The sequence below is a fragment of the Heterodontus francisci genome, chromosome 27, assembly GCF_036365525.1.
Source record: "Heterodontus francisci isolate sHetFra1 chromosome 27, sHetFra1.hap1, whole genome shotgun sequence".
Taxonomy (NCBI): Eukaryota; Metazoa; Chordata; class Chondrichthyes; order Heterodontiformes; family Heterodontidae; genus Heterodontus; species Heterodontus francisci.
Window position 1 is genome coordinate 3,870,176 of NC_090397.1, and position 23,926 is coordinate 3,894,101.

At 44.5% G+C, this 23,926-nt stretch overlaps 1 protein-coding gene across 1 annotated transcript in view; it reads left to right on the forward strand.

Annotated features, from left to right (window-relative positions):
* dldh (dihydrolipoamide dehydrogenase) overlaps window positions 1–23,926 on the forward strand; it is a 71,305-nt gene that overhangs the window by 9,158 nt on the left and 38,221 nt on the right. Inside the window, exons 4-10 of the mRNA XM_068058742.1 lie at window positions 13,425–13,493; window positions 13,639–13,708; window positions 17,743–17,843; window positions 18,634–18,777; window positions 19,113–19,214; window positions 22,081–22,271; window positions 22,423–22,593. Coding sequence (XP_067914843.1) covers window positions 13,425–13,493; window positions 13,639–13,708; window positions 17,743–17,843; window positions 18,634–18,777; window positions 19,113–19,214; window positions 22,081–22,271; window positions 22,423–22,593 — 848 coding nt within the window. The remainder of the gene's footprint in view (window positions 1–13,424; window positions 13,494–13,638; window positions 13,709–17,742; window positions 17,844–18,633; window positions 18,778–19,112; window positions 19,215–22,080; window positions 22,272–22,422; window positions 22,594–23,926) is intronic.

The window sequence follows — 23,926 nt, forward strand, 5'->3', positions numbered from 1 at the left end:
GGAGGAACTCGAAGTTACAAATCACCAGGGAAGTGGTACTGATCAAATTGTTGATCAGGGTTGACAAGTCCCCGGGTCCTGATGGACTTCATCCTAGGGTCTTAAAGGAAGTGGCTAGTGAAATAGTTGATGCATTGGTTTTAATTTTACAAAATTCCCTAGATTCGGGGAAGGTTCCATTAGATTGGAAAATAGCAAATGTAACTCCTTTATTCAAAAAGGGAGGGAGACAGAAAGCAGGAAACTACAGGCCAGTTATCTTAACATCTGTCAGAGAAAATGTTAGTTATTAAAGACTTTAGAATAGGGCACTTAGAAAAATTCAAGGTAATCAGGCAGAGTCAACATGGATTTGTGAAAGGGAAATCATGTTTAACCAATTTATTGGAGTTCTTTGAAGAAGTTGCGTGCTGTGGATAAAGGGAAACTGATGGAAGTACTGTACTTAAATTTCCAGAAGGCATTTGTTAAGGTGCCACATCAAAGGTTATTGTGGAAAATAAAAGCTCATGGAAGCAGAGATGGCATAAATGGGTCATTTTCTGGTTGGTAAGATGCGGGCAGCCATAAAGACAGGGCTAAATTGTGGCGAGTCGAAGAGACTTAGTAGTTGGCAGGAAAAAAGACAGAGGCGCAAGGGGAGAGCCAACTGTGCAACAGCCCCAACAAACAAATTTCTCTGCAGCACCTGTGGAAGAGCCTGTCACTCCAGAATTGGCCTTTATAGCCACTCCAGGCGCTGCTTCACAAACCACTGACCACCTCCAGGCGCGTATCCATTGTCTCTCGAGATAAGGAGGCCCAAAAGAAGAAGATGTAATGAGTGGTGTTCCACAGGGATCAGTGCTGGGGGCCTCAACTTTTTTACAATTTATATAATGACTTGGATGAAGGGATCGAAGGTATGGTTGCTAAATTTGCTGATAACACAAAGATAGGTAGGAAAGTAAGTTGTGAAGAGGACATGAGTCTACACAGGGATATGGATAGGTTAAGTGAGTGGGCAAAGATCTGGCAAATGAAGTATAATGTGGGAAAATGTGAAATCGTCCATTTTGGCAGGAAAAATAAAAGCATATTTAAATGGTAAGAGATTGCAGAGCTCGGAGATGCAGAGGGATCTGGGTGTCCTAGTGCATGAATTGCAAAATATTAGTATGCAGGTACAGCAAGTAATTAGGAAAGCTAATAGAATGTTATCGTTTATTGTGAGGGGAATTGAATACTAAAGTATTACGTTTATGCTTCAGTTATACAGGGCATTGGTGAGACCACATCTAGAGTACTGTGTACAATATTGGTTTCCTTATTTAAGGAAGGATGTAAATGTATTGGAAACAGTTCAGAGAAGGTTTACTCGACTAATATCTGAATAAATGATTTGTCTTAGCAAAGGTTGGACAGGCTAGGCTTGTATCCACTGAAGTTTAGAAGCGTAAGAGGCGACTTAATTGAAACATATAAGGTTCTGAGGGGTCTTGACAGGGTGGATGTGGAATGGATATTTTCTCTTGTGGCAGAATCTAGAACTAGGGGTCACTATTTAAAAATAAGGGGTCGCCCATTTAAGACAGATGAGGAAAAATTTTTCTCTCGGGGTCGTGAGTGTGTGGAACTCCCTCAAAAGGCGATCAGAGTCTTTGAATATTTTTAAGTTAGAGGTAGACAGATTCTTGATAAGCAAGGGGGTGAAAGGTTATCGGGGGTAGGCGGGAATGTGGAGTTGTGGTTACAATCAGATCAGCCATGATCTTTTTAAATGGCGGAGCAGGCTCGAGGATCCGAGTGGCCTACTCTTGCTCCTAATTTGTATGTTCGTATTACCATCAAGCCAAAAAATTAACTCCGGTTCAATGAAGCGTGCAGGAGGGCATGTCAGGAGCAGCACCAGGCATACCTAAAAGTCAGATGTCAACCTGGTAAAGCTACAACACAGGACTACTTGCGTGCCATCAGCGGAAGCAGCATGCAATAGATAGAGCTAAGCGATCCCACAACCACTGGATCAGATCAAAGGCACAGTAGTCCTGCCACATCCAGTCGTGAATGATGGTGGGTGGACAAACAACTAACTGGAGGAGGTGGCTCCACAAATATCCCCATCCTCAATGATGGGGAAGTCCAGCACATCAGTGCCAAAGAAAAGGCTGAAGCATTTGTAACCATCTTCAGCCAGAAGTGCTGAGTGGATTTCCATCTCGGCCTCCTCCTGAGGTCCCCAGCATCACTGATGCCAGCCTTCAGCCAATCGTATTCACTCCACATGATATCAAGAAATGGTTGAAGGCACTGGATACTGCAAAGACTATGGGTCGTGACAACATCCTGGCTGTAGTACTGAAGACTTGTGCTGCAGAACTGGCAAACAAGCTATTCCAGTACAGCTACAACACTGCCATCTACCTGACAATGTGGAAAATTGCCCAGCTATGTCTTGTCCACAAAAAGCAGGACAACTCCAATGTGGCCAATTACCGCCCCATCAGTCGACTCTCGATCATCAGCAAAGTGATGGAAGGTGTCGTCGACAGTGCGATCAAGCAGCATATACTCAGCAATAACTTGCTTGCTGATGCTTAGTTTGGGTTCCACCAGGGCCCCTTGGCTCCTGACCTCATTACAGCCCTGGTCCAAACATGGCCAAAAGAACTGAACTCTAGGTGCAAGTGATTGCCTTGATATCAAGGCAGCATTTGACTGGGTATGGCATCAAGGAGCCCGAGCCAAAGTGAAGTGAATGGGAATCAGGGTGAGGGGGGGAGCTCTCCACTGCATGGAGTCATACCTAGCGTGAAGGAAGATGGGTGTGCTTGTTGGAGGTCAATCATTTCAGCCCCAGGCCATTGCTGCAGGAGTTCCTCAGAGTAGTGTCCTAGGCCCAACCATCTTCAGCTGTTTCATCAATAACCTTTCCTCAATCATAATGTCAGAAGTGGGGGCGTTTGCTGATTTTACAATGTTCAGTACCATTCTCAACTCCTTGTACTGAAGCAGTCTGTGTCCATATGCAGCAAGTCCTGGATAACATTCAGACTTGGGCTGATAAAGTGGCAAATAACATTGTGCCAGGCAATGACGACTTACCAACAATAGAGAATCTCACCATCTCTGCTTGGCATTACTATTGCTGAATCCCCCGCTATCAACATCCTGAGAGTTACATTGACCAGAAACTGAACTGGAGCAACCACATAAATACTAACACTATAGCAGCAAGTCAGTGGCTGGGAATTCTGCAGCGAGTAACCCACCTCCTGGCTCCCAAAGCCTGTCCACGATCTACAAGATGCAGGTCAGGAGTGTGATGGAATACTCTTCGCATACCTGGATGTGTGCGGCTCCATTAAAACTCAGGAAGCGCAATACCATCCAGAACAAAGCAGTCTGCTTGATTGGCACCCCATCCACCACTTAACATTCACTCCCTCCACCACCAATGCGCACTGGCATCAGTGTGTACCATATACAAGATGTATTGCAACAACTCACAGCACCTTCCAAACCCACAGCCTTTTCCACCTCCAAGGACAAGGGCAGTAGATGTGTGGGAACACCACTATCTACAAGTTCCCCTCCAAGCCACACACCCTCCTGACTTGGAACTATATCGCCATTTCTTCATTGTTGCTGGATCAAAATCCAGGAAGTCCCTGCCTGTTAGCACTTGTGGGTTTACCCGCACCAGTGGACTGCAGAGGTTCAAGAAGGCAGCTCAGCACCACCTTCTGAAGGGCAATTAGGGATGCGCAACAAATCTGGCCCTGATAGCGATGCCCACATGCCATCAAACAAATAATAAAAGAAAATTGAATGAGCAAAACTGTGACAAATGGATTTCAATGTAGGCAAATGTGAGGTCATCCACTTTGGACCTAAAAAGGGTAGAACAGGGCATTTTGTAAATGGTAAAGCTAGAAACAGTGGCGGTCTAAAGAGACTGCGGGTCCAGGTATATGTCATTCAAATGTCCTGAACAGGTACAGAAAATAAACAAAAAGGCTAATGGAATCCTGGCCTTTATATAGAGAACAAGAATACAAGGGGGTAGAGGTCCTGCTTCTGCTTTATAAGATCCTGGTTAGACTGCTCCTGGAGTATTGAGAGCGGTTCTAGCAACACATATTGGGCCTCGGAGGGAGTGCTGTGTAAATTTACCAAACTGATATCTGGACTCCAGGAGTTGAATAAAAGCAAAATGCTGCAGATGCTGGAAATCTGAAATAAAACAGTGCTGGAAGTACTCAGCAGGTCAGGCATCATCTGTGGAGAGAGAAGTAGTGTTAACATTTCAGGCCTTGATCTTTCATCGGAACTCTGCTTCTCTCTCCACCGATGCTGCCTGACCTGCTGAGTATTTCCAGCACTTTCTGTTCTTACTCCAGGAATTAAATGATGAGTTTACACAAGCTGGGCTTGTATTCCCTGGAATTTAGAATATTAAGGGGTGAGTTGATCAAAGTTTTCAAGTGATTAAAAGGGAACTGGTAGGGTAGATAGAAACCATTTCTGCTGTTTGGGGAGTCGAGGATTAGGGACATAAACTAAAAGTTAGAGCCAGGCCTTTCAGGAATGAAGTTAGGAAACATGTCCACACACACCGGGTGGTAGAAGTTTAGAACTCTATTCCGCAAATGATGACTGAGGCTAGATCAATTATTGATGGATTTTTGTTAACCAAAAGTATTAAGGAATATGGGGCAAAGGCGAGTATATGGAGTTAGGTCGCAGATCAGCCGTGATCTCATTGAATGGTACAACAGGTTCAAGGGACTAAATTGTCTCTTCCTGCTTCTATATTCGATGGCAATTAAATGTGCACAGTATCATGGAACCACTACGTGTGTATTTACGTCAAGGGTCACCAACACGTCGATCGCGAACTACTGGTAGCTCACGTTGTCCTTTGATTAGCTGGCATAATGCTCCTGATCACTCGTGTCATCCTGCCAACATTAATCCATGCATGCACATCCTGCCGTCACCACATACTGACATGACGCGCATTATGTCACCAAGTACTGACGTCACAACGGGAAGAGCAAGGGGGGGCCCCATCGTTGAACGCCAAGGGAGCGATGAGTTGGGGCCCCGTCAGCGAGGGAGCGGCAAGTGGCGGAATGCGAGTGAATGGGGAGCAAATGGTGAGGGTGCATTCAAGCGGGGGGGTGGCGAAATGAGCGGCGACTGGCGAGCAGCCTGGAGTGGGGGTGTAGAAAACAGCTATAGGGGGAGGGGTTTGCTTGCCTTTTGTGCCACATTGAGCAGTGCATCTTTATTACTGGCAGCTGCCTGTGATGTTGCGGATGTTTGTCATTTGCAGTAAACACGTTCCTTTCCTTTATCAGCGGTAACTCTCGCTCAAAAAAGGTTGGCAATCCTTGATTTACGTTGATATCTAATCAACGCAAAATGGAAAAGCTCTCACAGTCGGTCTATAGTGTTTGAGTCCTGTGAAATAAACCAGCAGGAACTAGGTCTCCCATGATTCTCCTCCATGGCTAGTTTATGATCTAAAGGGCAGTTTCTCCTGTTTGCCATAGTTCCACTGCAGCCTAAAGATGATAGTGCTGTGGTAGATAAAGAGCTATGGTCACATTTAACTTCATATAATTGTAGAATGGTTACAGCATGGAAGGAGGCCATTCAGCCCATTGTGTCCATGCCTGCTCTCCGCAAGAGCAACTCACTGGTCCCACTCCCCTGCCTTTTTCCCATAGCCCTGCACATCTTTTCAGTTAATTATCTAATTCCTTTTTGAAAGCCACGATTGAATCTGCCTCCACCACATTCTCAGGCAGTGCCTTCCAGATCCTAACCACTCACTGCATAAAAATGTTTTTGCTCATGTCGCCCCTGGTTCTTTTTCCAATCACTAAGTTGGTGTCCTCTGGTTCTCCACCCATCTGCCAGTAGGAACAGTTTCTCCCTATCTACTCAGCCCAGATCCAGTCATGATTTTGAACACCTCGATCAAGTCTCCCCTCAAACTTCTGTAAGGAGAACAGCCCCAGCTTCTCCAATCTATCCTCATATCTGCACTTTTCTGCACCCTCTCCAATGCCTTCTCACCTGCCTAAGTGTGGGGCCCAGAATTGGACACAATACTCCAGTTGAGACCGAACCAGTGTTTTTTCAAGGTTTACCATAACTTCCTTGCTTCTGTACTCTATGCCTCTGATAAAGCCCATGATACCAAATGCCTTATTAACTACTTTCTCAACCTACCCTGTCACCTTCAATGATTGTGTACATATATCCCCAGGTCCCTCTGCTCCTGCACCCCCTTCAGAATTGTATCCTTTATTTAATATTGTGCCTCTTCATTCTTCCTACCAAAATCATCACTTCGCACTTCTCTGCATTAAATTTTATCTGCCAAGTGTCTGCCCATTCCACCAGCCTATGTCCTCTTGAAGTCTATCTCTGTCCTCTTCACAGTTGACAATGCTTCCAAGTGTTGTCATCTGCAAATTTTGAAATTGTCCTGAACACCAAAATCTAGGTCATTAATATATATCAAAAAAAGCAGTGGACCTATTACCAACCCCTGGGGAGCCCCACTATATAGATTTTCCTCAGGGCCAAAAAACAGCTGTTCATATGTATGAAGTAGGAGTAGGCCATTAGGCCCCGTCCTGCCTGCTCCGGCATGGCTGATCTGATTGTGGCCTCAATTCCACTTTCCCGCCTACCCCCAATACCCTTTGACTCCCTTGTTAGTCAAGAATTTATCTATACTCCTACTTCCTGTCACTCAGCCAACTTTGTATCCATGCTGTTCTCTTATTCCATGAACTTCATCTTTGCCGACAAGCTTGTTAAGTGCATCAAATGCCTTTTGGAATTCCATGCACATCCGCATTACCCTCATCAGCCCCCTCTATTACCTCATCAAAAATCTCAAGCAAATTCAACTCAATTTGCCCTTAACAAATCTGTGCTGACTTTCCTTAATTAATCCACATGTGACTGTTAGTTTTGTCCCGGATTATCGTTTAAAAGCTTTCCCACCACCAAGGTTAAACTGACTGGCCTGTGGCTGCTGGGCTCTCAACAAAGGTACAACTTCTGCAATTCTCCAGTCCTCTGGCATCATCTCTGTATCTAAGGTGGATTGGAAGATTATGGCCAATGACTCTGCAATTTCCACCCTTACTTTCCTTTATCCTTGGATACGTCTGATCCGGTCCTCATGACATCAACTTTAAGTACAGCCAGTCTTTCTGATACCTCTATCAATTTTTAGCCATCCAGTATCTCAACTACCTCCTCTTTCATAGAAACATAGTAACATAGAAAATAGGAGCAGTAGGCCCTTTGGGCCGGCTCCGCCATTCAAAAAGGTCACGGCTGATCGTCTAATTCACTATGACTCTGGCAGTATCTTCTTTCTTGGTAAAGACAGATACAAAGTAATCATTTAGTACCTCAGTCATGTCCTCTGCCTCCCCCTTTTTCGTCACTAATTGGCATGATGGTATACATTCGGGGGAGTGACCCTGGGAGGCCATAACATCAGCTCTGAACCCCTGAAGTCTCATTGCATCAGGTCAAACATGGGCAAGGAAACCTCCTGCCACCTAATGGCCTGCTCAGGTCAGGAAAAAAAACCTGACCCAAACACAACCACATCCGAGCCGAGCCCGACCCGGCCCGAGTCCTTCCATTTTTTTCCCACCCCCGACCCGACCATCATGCACTCACTGTACTTAACACTTTTGGAAGGAGGCTGCAACATGAACGCGATGATGTCATAGAGACGTTCACTCACTGACTGTGTAGACTGAGTCTCCCTCCTTGACGTCTCCGACTCCAGCTCTGGTAGGCTTTTCAACTTTTGTCTGGACTTCCCTTTTCCTCCCAGCAGAGCAAATGTTAATATTGTGTGTGTCCGACCCGACCCAAGCCCGAAAGCCAGACCCAACCCGACACATGTCGTCGGGTCGCGTCGGGTTTGGGTTGGGTAGCAGGCCTTTACTGCCATCTAAGTGAATTGCTCACTCAAAGAGCTGGTGCAGACATGATGGGCCCAATGGCCACCTTCTGGGCTGAAACAATTCTGTGATCTGTATCGCCATTCCTTCATTGTTGTTGGGTCAAAAATCTTGAACTACCTCCCCAACAGCACTGTGGATGTACCTACACTCCATGGATTGCAGTGGCTCAGAAGACGGCTCACCACCTTCTGAAGGGCAAAACAATACTGGCCTTGGCAGCCTCACCCAAATCTGAGAAAAAAAGCTTCACCTATCTAGAATGCACCATGTCGTGTGACACACTCCTAAATGAGGTGAACAGGAAAATGTTTAAATCCAATGGTGCTTTTGGAAAGCCTCAGTGTGAGGTTATGCTATAAAAGGGACGCTAACCAAGCCACCAAACTTAAGTTCACAAGGGGATAGTTGGAATGTCTTAACTGTATTTGTGCAATAGCTGGCTTACTAATAGTCACCACATCAAATTCAGGACACTTCCTCAACATTGCCTCAGAAAGGTCATGAAAATTTGGTGGTGCCACAAGATTCTTGGCACCCAGGTCCTCAGAAGAGCAAATATGCCAATTGTAAAAGTGCAGCCAAGGTGGGCTGGTCACTTTGTGCAAATGCCAGATGTTAGGGTATGCAGGAAGGTATTCTGCAGTGAGCTGAAGCTCAGTAAAAGCACTCGTGGTGGTCTGTTCAGAGAATCCAAGGGTTGAATCTAAATAAAGGAAACTATGAAGGTATGAGGCGCGAGTTGGCTATGATAGATTGGGGAATGTTACTTAAAGGGTTGACAGTGGATAGGCAATAGCTAACATTTATAGAGCGCATGGATGAATTGCAACAATTGTTCATTCCCATCTGGCGCAAAAATAAAATGGGAAGGGTGGCTCAACCATGGCTTACAAAAGAAATTAGGGATAGTGTTAGATCCAAGGAGGAGAAATATAAAATGGCCAGAACAAGCAGCAAACCTGAGGATTGGGAGCAGTTTGGAATTCAGCAAAGGAGGACAAAGGGATTGATTAAGAAGGGGAAATAGAGTATGAGAGTAAGCTTGCAGAGAATATAAAAACTGACTGTAAAAGCTTCTATAGATATTTGAAGAGAAAAAGATTAGTGAAGGCAAATGTGGGTCCCTTACAGTCAGAAAAGGGGGCATTTATAATAGTGAGCAAAGAAATGGCAGATCAATTAGATACATACTTTGGTTCTGTCTTCACAAAGGAGGACACAAATTACCTCCCAGAAATGTTGGGGAACATAGGGTCTAGGAGAAGGAGGAACTGTATGAAATTAGTATTAGTAGGAAAATGGTGTTGGGGAAATTGATGGGATTGAAGGCCGATAAATCCCCAGGGCCTGATGATCTACATCCCAGAGTACTTAAGGAAGTGGCTCTTGAAATAGTAGATGCATTGCTGGTCATTTTTCAAAATTCTATAGACTCTGGAACAGTTCCAACGGATTGGAGGATAGCTAATGTAACCCCACTATTTAAAAAAGGGGGTAGAGAGATAAAAAGGCAATTGAAGACCTGTTCACCTGACATCAGTAGTGGGGAAAATGCTAGAGTCCATTATAAAATATGTAATGGAGCACTTGGAAAACAGTGACAAATTCGGACAAAGTCAACATGGATTTACAGAAGGGAAATCATGCTTGACAAATCTACTGGAATTTTTTGGAGATGTAACGAGTAGAATAGATGAGGGAGAACCAATGGATGTGGTGTATTTGGACTTTCAGAAGGCTTTCAATAAGGTCCCACATAAATTAGCATGCAAAATTAAAGCACATTGAGTTGGGGGTAAGGTACTGATATGGATAGAGAACTGGTTGGCAGACAGGAAACAAAGAGTAGGAATAAATTGGCCGAGTGGTTAACAGTGAGATGGAGTATCTTAGGTTACAGGAAGATATAGAGGGGATGGTCAAATGGGCAGAAAAGTGGCAAATGGAATTTAACGCTGAAAAGTGTGGAAGGAGTAATGTGACACGGAAGTATTCAATGAATGGCCTGACACTGGGAAGTTCCGAGGAACAAAGGGACCTTGGCATGTTTGTCCATAGATCTCTGAAGGCAGAAGGGCAGGTTAATAGGGTGGTGAAAAAGGCATATGGGACACTTGCCTTTATCAATCGAGGCATAAATTACAAAAGCAGGGAGGTCATGTTGGAGTTGTACAGAACTTTGGTAAGGCCACAGCTGGAGTACTGTGTGCAATTCTGGTCGTCACATTATAAGAAGGATGTGATTGCATTGGAGGGGGTGCATAGGTGATTCACCAGGATGTTGCCTGGGATGGAACATTTAAGCTATGAAGAGAGATTGGATAGGCTTGGGTTGTTTTCACTGGAGCAGAGAAGACTGAGGGGTGACCTGATCGAGGTGTACACGATTATGATGGGCATGGACAGGGTGGATAGGGAGCAGCTGTTCCCCTTAGTTGAAGGGTCAGTTACGAGGGGTCACAAGTTTAAGGTGAGGGGCAGGAGGTTTAAGGGGGATTTGAGGAAGAACTTTTTTTACCCAGAGGGTGGTGACGGTCTGGAATGCCCTGCCTGGGAGGGTGGTAGAGGCGGATTGCCTCACATCCTTTAAAAAGTACCTGGATGAGCACTTGGCACATCATAACATTCAAGGCTATGGGCCAAGTGCTGGCAAATGGGATTAGGTAGACAGGTCAGGTGTCTTTAATGCATCAGTGCAGACTCGATGGGCTGAAGGGCCTCTTCTGCACTGTATTATTCTGTGATTCTATAAACGGGTCTTTTTCCGAGTGGCAGGCAGTGACTAGTGGGGTACCGCAGGGATCAGTGCTAGGACCCCAGCTATTCACAATATATATTAATGATATAGATGAGGGAATTAAATATAATATATCCAAGTTTGCAGATGACACAAAGCTGGGTGGGAGGGTGAACTGTAAGGAGGATGCAGAGAAGCTCCAGTGTGATTTGGACAGGTTGAGTGAGTGGGCACTTACATGGCAGATGCAGTATAATGTGGATAAATGTGTGGTTATCCACTTTGGTGGCAAAAAACAGAATGGCAGATTATTATCTGGACAGCGATAGATTGGGAAAGGGGGAGGTGCAACAAGACCTGGGTGTCCGTGTGCACCAGTTGCTGAAAGTAAGCATGCAGGTGCAGTAGGCAGTTAAGAAGGCAAATGGTATGTTGGCCTTCGTAGCGAGAGGATTCGAGTACAGGAGCAGGGATGTCCTGCTGCAATTATACAAGACCTTGGTGAGACCACATCTGGAGTATTGTGTGCAGTTTTGGTCACCTTATCTGAGGATGGATGTTCTTGCTATGGAGGGAGTGCAGCAAAGGTTCACCAGACTGATTCCTGGGATGGCAGGACTGAAGTATGAAGAGAGATTGGGTCGATTAGGCTTGTATTCGCTAGAGTTTAGAAGAATGAGAGGTGATCTCATAGAAACTTCCAAAATTCTAACAGGACTGGACAGACTAGATGCAGGAAGGATGTTCCCGATGGCGGGGGAGTCCAGGACCAGGGGTTACAGTCTAAGGATAAGGGGTAAGCCATTTAGGACTGAGATGAGAGATTTCTTCACCCAGACAGTGGTGAACCTGTGGAATTCTCTACCATGGAAAGTAGTTGAGGGCAAATCAATAAATATATGCAAGAAAGAGTTAGATCTAGTTCTTAGGGCTAAAGGGATCAAGGGATACAGGGAGAAAGCAGGAACAGGTTACTGAGTTTGGATGATCAGCTGTATTGAATGGCGATGCAGGCTCGAAGGGCCGAATGGCCTACTCCGCTCCTGTTTTTTCTATGTTTCGTTCTATTCGAAGATCAATCTAGAAAAATGTGACATCTCGGCTGACACTTGGGAGGGAGCATTATGTTTGTGATAGGTAAAAGTGGTGAAAGGTGATCCTTGCTGCATGACAGAGCTTGAAGTAAGTCAGATCCACCTAGCCAAAGGAAAGAGAATCTAAAGGAAATCGAGGACCGATCAGCCTTCAGTCAATCTGACATCCCATGTCCTGTGTATGGGGTAAACATGCCTTTCAAAAACCGGATTTTGTACTCCGACAATAGCCACAAGAGTCTTCATTAATCGTAGAGCCCACACTCCAATCTCCAAGTCCAGTTGACCTATCACTCCTCCCAGCTCTGCTGTACTGTCCATTCCCCCTCCTCCTGTTCTATCATTGCTAGGCGGAGCTTTCAGCCATCTTTGCCTCATACTCAATTTTTTCCTGACACCTCTCTGCCTGTCCGGTCCTCACCTTCAAAAGCCTCCTTTAAACCTCTGTCCTGACCATGCTTTGACCAGCTCCCCCTAATTTCTCTCTCCTGTTTGTTCAGTTCTCACTCCAACTGTGAGGCACCTTGGGATTTGTTCCTACATTAATGTCCCTGGATCAATGGAAATTATTGTTTCCCCTACATTCATATTGATAATTTAAATATGAAAATGATGCAAAGGAGCTGTTGGTAAAAGTCGTGATGCAATACTTGAAGTCACCACTTCCTATCCAGGCCAGTGGAATTACAGCAAATTCATCTGACTGCACTTTTAAATTATAGAATATTCTGAAGAATTGAGCAAAACAATCCTAAAAGCCTAAAAAAAGAACAGAGAATGCCGGCAATACTTATCAGGTCTGGCAGCATCTGTGGAGAGAGTGTTTTATTGTTTCAGGTCTTGTGACCTTTCATCAAACCTGTCCTGAAACATTAACTCTGTTTCTATCTCCACAGATGCTTCCAGACTTGCTATTTCCAGCATTTTCTTTTTTATTTCTGATTTCCAACATCCACAGTATTTTGCTTTTGTATTAGTCTTAAGAGCCTACTTATTTCGACTGGTGCTGGTATCCTGCACATAATTACAACCAAATTCTAATTTAGCAAAGGAAAACTGTTGTCATAGGGATATGGGGGTTGGGCAGGAAAGTGAAGTTGAGGCAGAAGATCAGCCATGATCATCTTAAATGGCAGAGCAGGCTGGAAGGGCCAAATGGCCCGCTTGTTTCTTATGTGCTGATATCATAAGAAAGGGCGGCGCAGTGGTTAGCATCGCAGCCTCACAGCTCCAGCGACCCGGGTTCAATTCTGGGTACTGCCTGTGCGGAGTTTGCAAGTTCTCCCTGTGACCGCATGGGTTTTCGCCGGGTGCTCTGGTTTCCTCCCACAGCCAAAAACTTGCAGGTGATAGGTAAATTGGCCATTGTAAATTGCCCCTAGTGTAGGTAGGTGGTAGGGAATATGGGATTACTGTATGGTTAGTATAAATGGGTGGTTCTTGGTCGGCACAGACTCGGTGGGCGGAAGGGCCTGTTTGAGTGCTGTATCTCTAAACACTGTTGGTAATGTTACGGGTCAGACTAAGGGCTGGTGTTAATCCAGCTCACATTTAACACTTTCAAAATGTTAACTTTCATTTTTAAACCTTTTTTAGACTGTCTGTGTGGAGAAGAATGATACATTGGGTGGAACATGTTTGAACGTGGGATGTATCCCCTCCAAAGTAAGTAATTGCTCAATGTGTGATGCACTGCATAATTTTTAATTAATGCCATATTAGGATGCTGTTGTATAGGTCCGTGTCTTGATGCTTTACATATCGCCTGTATGATTAGCTGCTTAATCAAAGTTGTGATTATTGTCCTAAGGCTTTGCTGAATAACTCCTATCTCTATCACTTGGCCCATGGGAAAGACTTTGCCAGCAGAGGGATTGAAAGTAAGTGTATCTTTCATTTACAATAGAAACAGAAAATGCTGGAAATACTCCACAGGTCTGGCAGCATCTCTAGAGAGTGAGAGAAAGAGTTAACACTTCACGTCTGTGACCTTTCATTAGAACTGGGAAAAGTTAGAAATGTGATAGGTTTTATGCAAGTGAATGGGGCAGGTGGGAAGAACAACAAAAAGGAAAGTCTCTGATTGGGTGGAGGGCAGGAGAGATTAAATGACAAAAGGTTTCATGGGGCAAGGCCAAAGGGAGTGGTAATTGGTCAAGTAAAGAAACAAAAGATGTGTCTAGAGGAGGTGTGAATGGCAGGATCCTGAATATCTGCTGTCTGAAAGAAAAGGAAATGAGAGAAATGAAAGGGGAAAAAAGAGCAAAGGAAAGGGAAACAAAATGGGGGCAGAGGTTACGATCTAAAATTGTTGAACTCAATGCTGAATCCAGAAGGCTGTAAAGTGCCAAGATAAAGATGGGGTGCTGTTCCTCAAGCTTACATTGAGCTTCATTGGAACACTACAGCAGGCCAAGGACAGAGTGGGAGCAAGGTGGAAAATTGAAATGAAAGCAACAGGAAGCTCGGGGTAGCGCTTACGGACTGAATGGAAGTGTTCCGCAAAGAGGTCAACCAGTTTGCATTTAGTCTCAAATGTAGAATAGACCATGTTGTGAGCAGCAAATACAGTATACTAAATTGAAGTACGAGTGAATGGCTGTTCCACCTGGAAGAAGTGTTTGGGGCCTTGGATGCTAGGAAGGTGGAGTTAAAAGGGCAGGTGTTGCATCTCCTGCACTTGCACAGAAATATGCCAGAGGAAAGATGGGGGTATTGGGGGGAGTGAGGAGCAGACCAGGGTGTCGTGAAGGGAACAGTCCCTTTACAGTGCTGAAAGGGCAGGGAAGGTGTGTTCGGTGGTGACGTCGGTGGTGGGCAAGGAAACCTCCTGCTGATTACCACCGACTGCCCCCGCCCCCTCAGTTGATGAATCAGTACCCCTCCATGTTGAACACCACTTGGAGGAAGCATTGAGGGTAGCAAGGGCGCAGAATGTTGTCTGGGTGGAGGACTTCAATGTCCATCACCAAGAGTAGCTCGGTAGCACCACTACTGACCGAGCTGGCCGAGTCCTAAAGGACATAGCTGCTAGACTGGGTCTGCGGCAGGTGGTGAGGGAACCAACAAGAGGGAAATATATACTTGACTTCGTCCTCACCAATCTGCCTGCCACAGATGCGTCTGTCCATGACAGTATTGGTAGGAGTGACCACCGCACAGTCCTTGTGGAGACGAAATCCCATCTTCACATTGAGGATACCGTCCATTGTGTTGTGTGGCACTATCACCGTGCTAAATAGGATAGACTTTGAACAGATCTCGCAATGCAAAACTGGGCATCCATGAGGCGCTGTGGGCCATCAGCAGCAGCAGAATTGTACTCAACCACAATCTGTAATCTCATCGCCTGGCATATTCTCCAAATACCATTACCATCAAGCCAGGGGAATCAACCCTGGTTCAATGAAGCGTGCAGGAGGGCATGCCAGGAGCAGCACCAGGCATACCTAAAAATGAGGTGTCAACCTAGTAAAGCTACAACCCAGGACTATTTGCATGCCAAACAGCGTAAACAACATGAGATAGAGCTAAGTGATCCCACAACCAATGAATCAGATCTAAGCTCTGCAGTCCTGCCACATCCAGTCATGTATGGTGATGGACAATTAAACAGCTAACTAGAGGAGGTGGCTCCACAAATATCCCCATCCTCAATGATGGGGGAGTCCAGCACATCAGTGCAAAAAAAAAAAGGCTGAAGGATTTGTAACCATCTTCAGCCAGAAGTACCGAGTGGATGATCCATCTCGGCCTCCTCCTGAAGTCCCCAGCATCACAGATACCAGACTTCAGCCAATTCGATTCACTCCACATGATATCAAGAAACGACTGAAGGCACTGGATACTGCAAAGGCTATGGTCCCTGACAACATGCCGGCAATAATACTTGCAGCGCCCCTAGCCAAGCTGTTCCAGTACAGCTACAACACTGGCATCTACCCAGCAATGTGGAAAATTGCCCAAGTATGTCCTGTACCAAAAAAGCAGGACAAATCCAACCCGGCCAATTACTGCCCCATCAGTCTACTCTCGATACTCGTAAAGTGATGGAAGGTGTAGTCGACAGTGCTATCAAGCGGCACTTGCTTCACAATAACCTGCTCAGTAAGGTTCAGTTTGGGTTCCGCCAGGGCCACAAAGCACCTGACCTCATTACAGCCTTTGTTCAAACATGGACAAAAGAGCTGAATGCCAGATGTGAAGTGAAAGTGACTGCCCTTGACATCAAGACAGCATTGGACCGAATATAGCATCAAGGAGCCCTAGCAAAACTGGAGTCAGTGGGAATTGGGGAAAACACTCTGCTGGTTGGACTCATACCTCGCGCAAAAGGTGATGATTGTGGTTGTTGGAGATCAATCATTTCAGCTCCAGGACATCACTGCAGGAGTTCCTCAGGGTAGTGTCCTAGGCCCAACCATCTTCAGCTGCTTCATCAATGACCTTCCTTCAATCATAAGGTCAGAAGTGGGGATGTTCGCTGCCGATTGCACCATTCGCAACTCCTCAGATACTGAAGCAGTCAGTGTAGAAATGCAGCAAGACCTGGACAATATCCAGGCTTGGGCTGATAAGTGGCAAGTAACATTGTGCCACACAGGTGCCAGGCAATGACCATCTCCAACAAAAGAGAATCTCACCATCTCCCCTCGACATTCAATGGCAATACAATCGCTGAATCCCCCACTATCAACATCCTGGGGGTTACCATTGACCGGAAACTGAACTGGAGTAGCCACGTAAGTACCATGGCTACAAGAGCAGGTCAGAGGCTATGTGGTCCTGTGGCAAGTAATTCTACCACCTGACTCTCCAAAGCCTGTCCACCATCTATAAGGCACAAGTCAGGAGTGTGATGGAATACTCTTCCCTTACTTGGATGGGTGCAGCTCCAATAACATTCAAGAAGCTCGACATCATCTAAGACAAAGAAGCCCACTTGATTGGCACCCCATTCACAAACATTCACTCCCTCCACCACTGCACAACAGCAGCAGTGTGTACTATCTACAAGATGCGCTGGTGGGGAATAGAGGTGTAAAGGGATTGGACATCCATGGTGAAAAGGAGTTGGTTAGGGATTGTTAAAGTGACGGAGGGCATCGGAAGAATCACGGATGTAGGTGGGAAGAGACTGGTCAAGGGGAGAAAAAATAAAGTTGAGATTGGAAGAGATCAGTTCAGTGGGACAGGAACTGACAGAAACAATGGGTCTCCTGGGACAGTCCTGTTTATGGATATATCTTGCATTTATTGTCCTCTGTCTCCCCTTCCCTTATCTTCTCATACTAATTTGTTTTGATACAAGATTTGGCTTATAATTGAAAGTTAGTATTTGGAGTAGGCTGGGGTTGGTTTTGCTCACGCCACCACTTACTAAATTTTCACCTTTAACATTGCTGTGTTTTATATAAAATTTGAAGAACAAATTAATTCTTTAAATTATTCTTCCTATGTTACCCTGCCTCCCTGATTATAAAATTTAAACTAAAGGAATGAAGCTGGACATCTCATGGCTTATTTCAATACTGGTTATGTGATATCACCTCTTGTTGACTTTATCAGTGAGATAAAGGTGATTTTATGCAGGGACTGTTTCATTCACATCTGTTTATTCTGTTGAGGCAAATGTGCTTTGACAATATTGCAGACATTGTGCAAGTATTTGCGATGGGAATTGCATCAAATCCCCTTCAAATTCAAACATCCACCTTCCCTGCAAGTTACAGTCTGTAACTGGGAGTGGGATATTTTCAAACCTAATGCTTTAAGTAGTACAGAATACTTAATTATTTGATTCCTTACAATTTGTTTCATAAGTTACATTTTATCAAAGATAGATTAATGCACAATATTGAAGGTATGTGCGAAGTTATTTTGATCTTTTAAATTACTTCATTTTGTTCTAAAGTTACAGGAATGCATCTAAACCTGGAGAAGATGATGGAGCAGAAGAGCAACGCAGTGAGGTCATTGACTAGTGGAATTGCCCATTTATTTAAACAAAATAAGGTGAGTTCCTGGCATTGATGCAGCATCTTGAACTAATGAGACTGTTTGCAAATGGTGTTGGGGTGAGAGCTTGCTCCGTGCTTTGCCAGCTCTAGTCAGATAATAGAGAATCCAGGCACTGGCTTCCAAGGAGCTGTGACAGAACATGCCCTAGGTTTGTATTTTTAATACCTGTTCTCTTGGCCTTTACCCCTTGAGCATAAGTCAGAATTCAAGTTTAACCTTTTATATTTTGGAATGTATTTGAAAAATTCATATACTTCTAAATGGAGGAAATTCTGTTTTTAAGTTTGCAAATATTGCTGAATTTTACATTTACCACATGTTTTAAGCATGAAATGTAGAGAACCTAAAGTTGGACATTTTTTGTTTTAATATTTCCTGATGTACAGTCTATGTTTTGTTATTGCAGTGGGGCAGTGTGAAATCTCAAACAAAACCATCTGCCTTATTTTCTCTTTGCACAGTCCAATTCTGCAGTTTTACTAGAGGACCATGTCTTGCTTGTGATTGGTCAACCAGACAGATAAAGCAAATCTGAATGATTGCTTCACTGTCCCAGTGAGACATTTAGTACTCTGGTGAGAACTAACATTCCAAATATAAACCTTTGAAATTGGATTATAAAAAGTGCAATCATTCTTTGTCACTAGGCTTATTCTCCCCCTCCCTTTTCTTTTTAAAAAGGGATGACATTTTAACGGTTGCTTATTTGAAAAAATTTGACTTGCAGTTGGATTAAAAAAAATAAAGCTTGTTGATATTTGTCTATATCTTTTCATTTCTCAAGGTGACACATGTCCATGGACATGGTAAGATTACTGGGAAAAACCAGGTAACAGCTCACTGCAATGATGGCAGCACACAAATCATCAACTCCAAGAACATCCTTGTCGCCACAGGCTCAGAGGTTACACCTTTTCCTGGGATTCAGGTAATTATGTTAATTCCAAGAAAAGGATTATTGCTGAGTTTGAAGAGTTCTCCATGTTTTTGCAATAACTATTTGGTTGATGTACCATCTGTTTAAAAATGTATTTTGCGGAAATTGCAGTACAGCAGATGGCCGTGCAACCCATCACGCCTGTGCTGCTGCAGGCTCATGTTGGCGCTGTCCACATTAATTCGGGTCTATGCCAATTCTCCATGTTTGACATCTGTCTACCTTGAAGACAGTGCTTTATATGTGTGGAACCTGTTCATGTTCTTTACCGGATGGTCAATTTCCTAAGAGTCTAAATTAACAACATTAATATGCCGTATCAACAGATTGATGAAGAGACAATTATATCTTCAACTGGCGCCTTATCATTGAAGCAAGTTCCGGAGAAGATGGTGGTTATTGGTGCTGGTGTCATTGGTGTTGAATTGGTAAGAAACAGGAAAACAGGAAGTGGCATAGATTTAAAAGTATTCTTTAAATGATGTAGGAAACTGCAGAAATGAGGGCCCTCTCAAAATGATAAATCATAGAATTATACAGCACAGGAGACCATTCGACCCATCATCCCTGTGCAGGCTCTTGGTAGAGCTATCCAATTTAGTCCCACTTCTCTGCTCTTTCCCAATTGTCCTGCAGTTTTTTTTCCCCTTCAATTATTTATTCAATTCCCTTTTGAAAGTTACTATTGAATCTGGTTCTACTGACCATTCAGGCAGCGCATTCCAGATCACAACACTAAGAAAAATTCTCTTCATCTCCCTTTTGGTTCTTTTGTCAATTACCTTAAATCTGTGTCTTCTGGTTATGATCCTCCTGCCACTAGAAAGTTTCTCCCTATCTACTCAGGTTATAAATGACCTGGATGAGGGTGTAGAAGGGTGGGTTAGTAAATTTGCGGATGACACGAAGGTCGGTGGAGTTGTGGATAGTGTCGAAGGGTGTTGTAGGGTACAGAGGGACATAGATAGGCTGCAGAGCTGGGCTGAGAGATGGCAAATGGAGTTTAATGCGGAGAAGTGTGAGGTGATTCACTTTGGAAGGAGTAACAGCAATGCAGAGTACTGGGCTAATGGGAAGATTCTTGGTAGTGTAGATGAGCAGAGAGATCTTGGTGTCCAGGTACATAAATCCCTGAAAGTTGCTACCCAGGTTAATAGGGCTGTTAAGAAGGCATATGGTGTGTTAGCTTTTATTAGTAGGGGGATCGAGTTTCGGAGCCACGAGGTCATGATGCAGCTGTACAAAACTCTGGTGAGGCCGCACCTTGAGTATTGCGTGCAGTTCTGGTCACCGCATTATAGGAAGGATGTGGAAGCTTTGGAAAAGGTGCAGAGGAGATTTACTAGGATGTTGCCTGGTATGGAAGGAAGGTCTTACGAGGAAAGGCTGAGGGACTTGGGGTTGTTTTCGTTAGAGAAAAGGAGGAGGAGAGGTGACTTAATAGAGACATACAAGATAATCAGAGGGTTAGATAGGGTGGATAGTGAGCGTCTTTTTCCTCGGATGATGATGGCAAACACGAGGGGACATAGCTTTAAGTTGAGGGGTGATAGATATAGGACAGATGTCAGAGGTAGTTTCTTTACGCAGAGAGTAGTAGGGGCGTGGAACGCCCTGCCTGCAGCAGTAGTAGACTCGCCAACTTTAAGGGCATTTAAGTGGTCATTGGATAGACATATGGATGAAAATGGAATAGTGTAGGTCAGATGGTTGGCGCAACATCGAGGGCCGAAGGGCCTGTACTGCGCTGTAATGTTCTAATTCTAATTCTTCTTATCAAAAGCCCTCATAACTTTGGACACCTATTATAAATCTCCTGTTAACTTCCTCTGCTCTAAAGAGAACAATCCCAGCTTCTCTAATCTCAATGTAACTGAAGTCCCTCCATCCCGGGTACCATTCTTTTTTTTAAAAAAAAAAGCAAAATACCCCGTATGCAGGAAATATGAAATGAAAACAGAATGCTGGGAGTACTCAGCACGTCTGACAGCATCTGTGATGAGAGAAACCGAGTAAACGTGACGAGTTGGTGGGGCAGAGTTCTAGTAAATCTTCTGTTTGCACCCTCTGTAAGGCCTTAACATCCTTGCGTAAATGTGGTGCCTGGAATTGGACACAATATTCCAACTAAAGACTACCCAGTGATTTATCGAGGTTCAGCATAACTTCCTTGCTTTTGTACTCTGTCTTTATTAATAAAGCCATTTATTAATGGGGTCAGTGTTGCAAAATGGTGACCAAGACACCAATTTTAAAATGCAGGTTATTTGCAGTCAAGCCGCAAATCAAAACAACTGCTGGTCTCTTGAAAATCTAAGTCTGGCATCCCATACAACAGATATCCAGACAAATCATGGGTTCCAATTTTAATCTGAATGGAAGTAATAAGGAAAATAAATCATGAGGTTTATTAAAACCTATTTAATATGTTAGGTGAACACTTCCTTTTTGGAGTGAGTTTTGGTATCCTGACTCTACAGGATTTCGCAGCCAGCCCTGATCCTGCTTCCCAATAAACATGCTGATGCCCTCTCTAGCAGGCTGTCAAATGTCTAATCAAGGGCTGGAAGCTGCCTGTTCCTTCTCCTACACAGCAGCCCAGCTACGATCAGCTAACTACAGACTGGAAGCCACAAGGTGACTTCTAATCTGTGCAATTTACTGTTTCCACCCACTAGACCATCAGAAGATCAGTTAGAACATGTAGTTAGCTGTGCTGGGGTGAAGGGATTTTGAAGAATTACCAGGATCTCGAGTGTTGCTAAAGATGGCCCAACATGTGACTGCCAGTTTGGCTTCCAGACATTTAGGCCTCATACATTCTACTGGTCTTGTTTGCCCTGCCTCCTGTGGGAGAATGATGTCCTGGGCAATGTTGCCTCTGAGCTGCAAGGGTGCACAGCTACAGAGTCATTTGGACTGTGTCGTTCAGGGAACAGAGACTCTGCACAAGTAGCAGTCCCTTTAAGATGTGCACGTACATGGGCGCACAGCCTTAAAGGGACTTTGCAGTGCCACAGACAGGCCACTCACAGCAAAGTGAAATTAGAGGAGGTGTTGGTCCTGGGCCTGAGGCAACCTCATATGTGTCAGAAACAGCCTGCAGCATCTGCCTCCCTCCCTGGCAATGAGATTGCTCCAGTGTACTTATGTCTGCTATCACCCACCACTGCCAGAGAGGGGGAAATGAAACCAGTGCCCTTGCTACACTTAGCCCTGCTGCTGTATTGGATGGATCAGTGCGTATTTTGCAGCAATGGGTGTTTGGAAGCTGTAATGTTCATCTGTCTCCAGGGCTCCGTGTGGCAGCGCCTTGGTTCCGAAGTGACAGCTATTGAATTCCTGGGACATGTTGGAGGAATCGGCATCGACATGGAGATTGCAAAGAATTTTCAGCGCATTCTTCAGAAGCAAGGTCTGAAGTTTAAACTTAACACAAAAGTTACTTCAGCAACCAAGAGACCTGATGGAAAGATTGATGTTTCGTGAGTACAAAATGAGAATATGTCTGGAATGGATTGATTGGGGGTGTATTGGAAGAAGTAATCACTGAAAACCCCGCATATATTTGAGTGCAGAAAAGCACATTGAACTCACACCAGACACACTTTAAAGTGTTTTATCTGCTTTTTCTAGTTTTGAGGCAGCTGCTGGTGGAAAAACAGATATGATCACTTGTGATGTGCTGCTGGTGAGCATTGGGCGTCGCCCCTTTACTGACAATCTGGGACTGCGGGAGATGGGAATTGAAGTTGATCAGAAAGGTCGGATACCAGTCAACAATCGCTTCCAGACAAAAATTCCAAAGTGAGTGATCCTTTTTCATAGCTATAGCATTACTGAATCCTCTTTACAGCATGATTATTCTAGTGTGATGGCTATGGACAGTTCAGTGTGTGTATTACCGAGCTGTGGACGGTTAGAAACCTGTTCCGTCATTCACTGAGGTCATGGCTGACTTGTGACTCAACTTCATACCCCCACCACAGTAAGTAGCACGGACTCCAGCCCGATGGAGTACTGCTTCGACAGTGTACTTAACTTGGGGAAAATTGGTGAGTGAGGGAATTTCAAGGGTTGATTTCTTGCTAAAATCTACACAAGTTTTGCATTTAACATTTAACTTTAACCTTAACTTGTAGTTTCTGTCACAGTCTTAGTCAGTGGTAAACAAGCTGCCCACTCACAGCTGTTTGACAGTTAATTAGGTGGCTAGTTAGAATCATAGAATGGCTACAACACAGAAGGAGGCCATTCTGCTCTTCATGTCCATGCCAGCTCTCCAAGTGCAAGTCACCTAGTTGCAACCCCCTCATCTTTTTCTCATAGCCCGGAAAATGTATTTTCTTCAGATAATTGTCCAACTTCCTTTTGAAAGCCACGATTGAATTTGCCTCTATCGCTCTCAGGGACTGCATTCCAGAACCTAACCACTCACTGAGTAAAAAGGTTTTTCCTCATGTCGTCATTGCTTCTTTTGCCAATCACCTTAAATCAGTGTCCTCTGGTTCTCGATCCTTCCACCAATGGGAACAGTTTCTTCCTTTCCACTCTGTCCAGACCCTTCATGATTTTGAACACCTCTGTCAAATCATAGAATCATAAAAAGTTTAAGGCACAGAAAGAGGCCACTTGGCTCATTGTGTCTGTGCTGGCTGAAAAATGATCCACCTATTCTAATCCCACCTTCCAGCATTTGGTCTGTGGCCCTGCAGCTTACGGCACTCGAGGTGCGCATCCAGACTCCGTTTTGAATGAGTTGAGGGTCTCTGCCTCAACTACCCTTTTCAGGCAGTGAGTTCCAGACCATCACCACCCTTTGGGTGAAAAAGTTTTTCCTCATTTCCCCTCTAATTTTTCTACCAATCACTTTAAATCTATGCCCCCTCGTCACTGACCTCTCTGCTAAGGTGAATAGACCCTTCACCTCCACTCTATCCAGGCCCCTCAAAATGTTGTACATTTCAATCCAATCTCCCCTCATCCTTCTCTGTTCCAAGGAGAACAAACCCCAGCCTATCCAATCTTTCCTCATAGCTGCATTTTTCCAGATCTGGCAACATCCTTGTAAATCTCCTCTGTACCCTCTCTAGTGTAATTACATCCTTTCTGTAATGAGGTGATCAGAACTGAACACAGT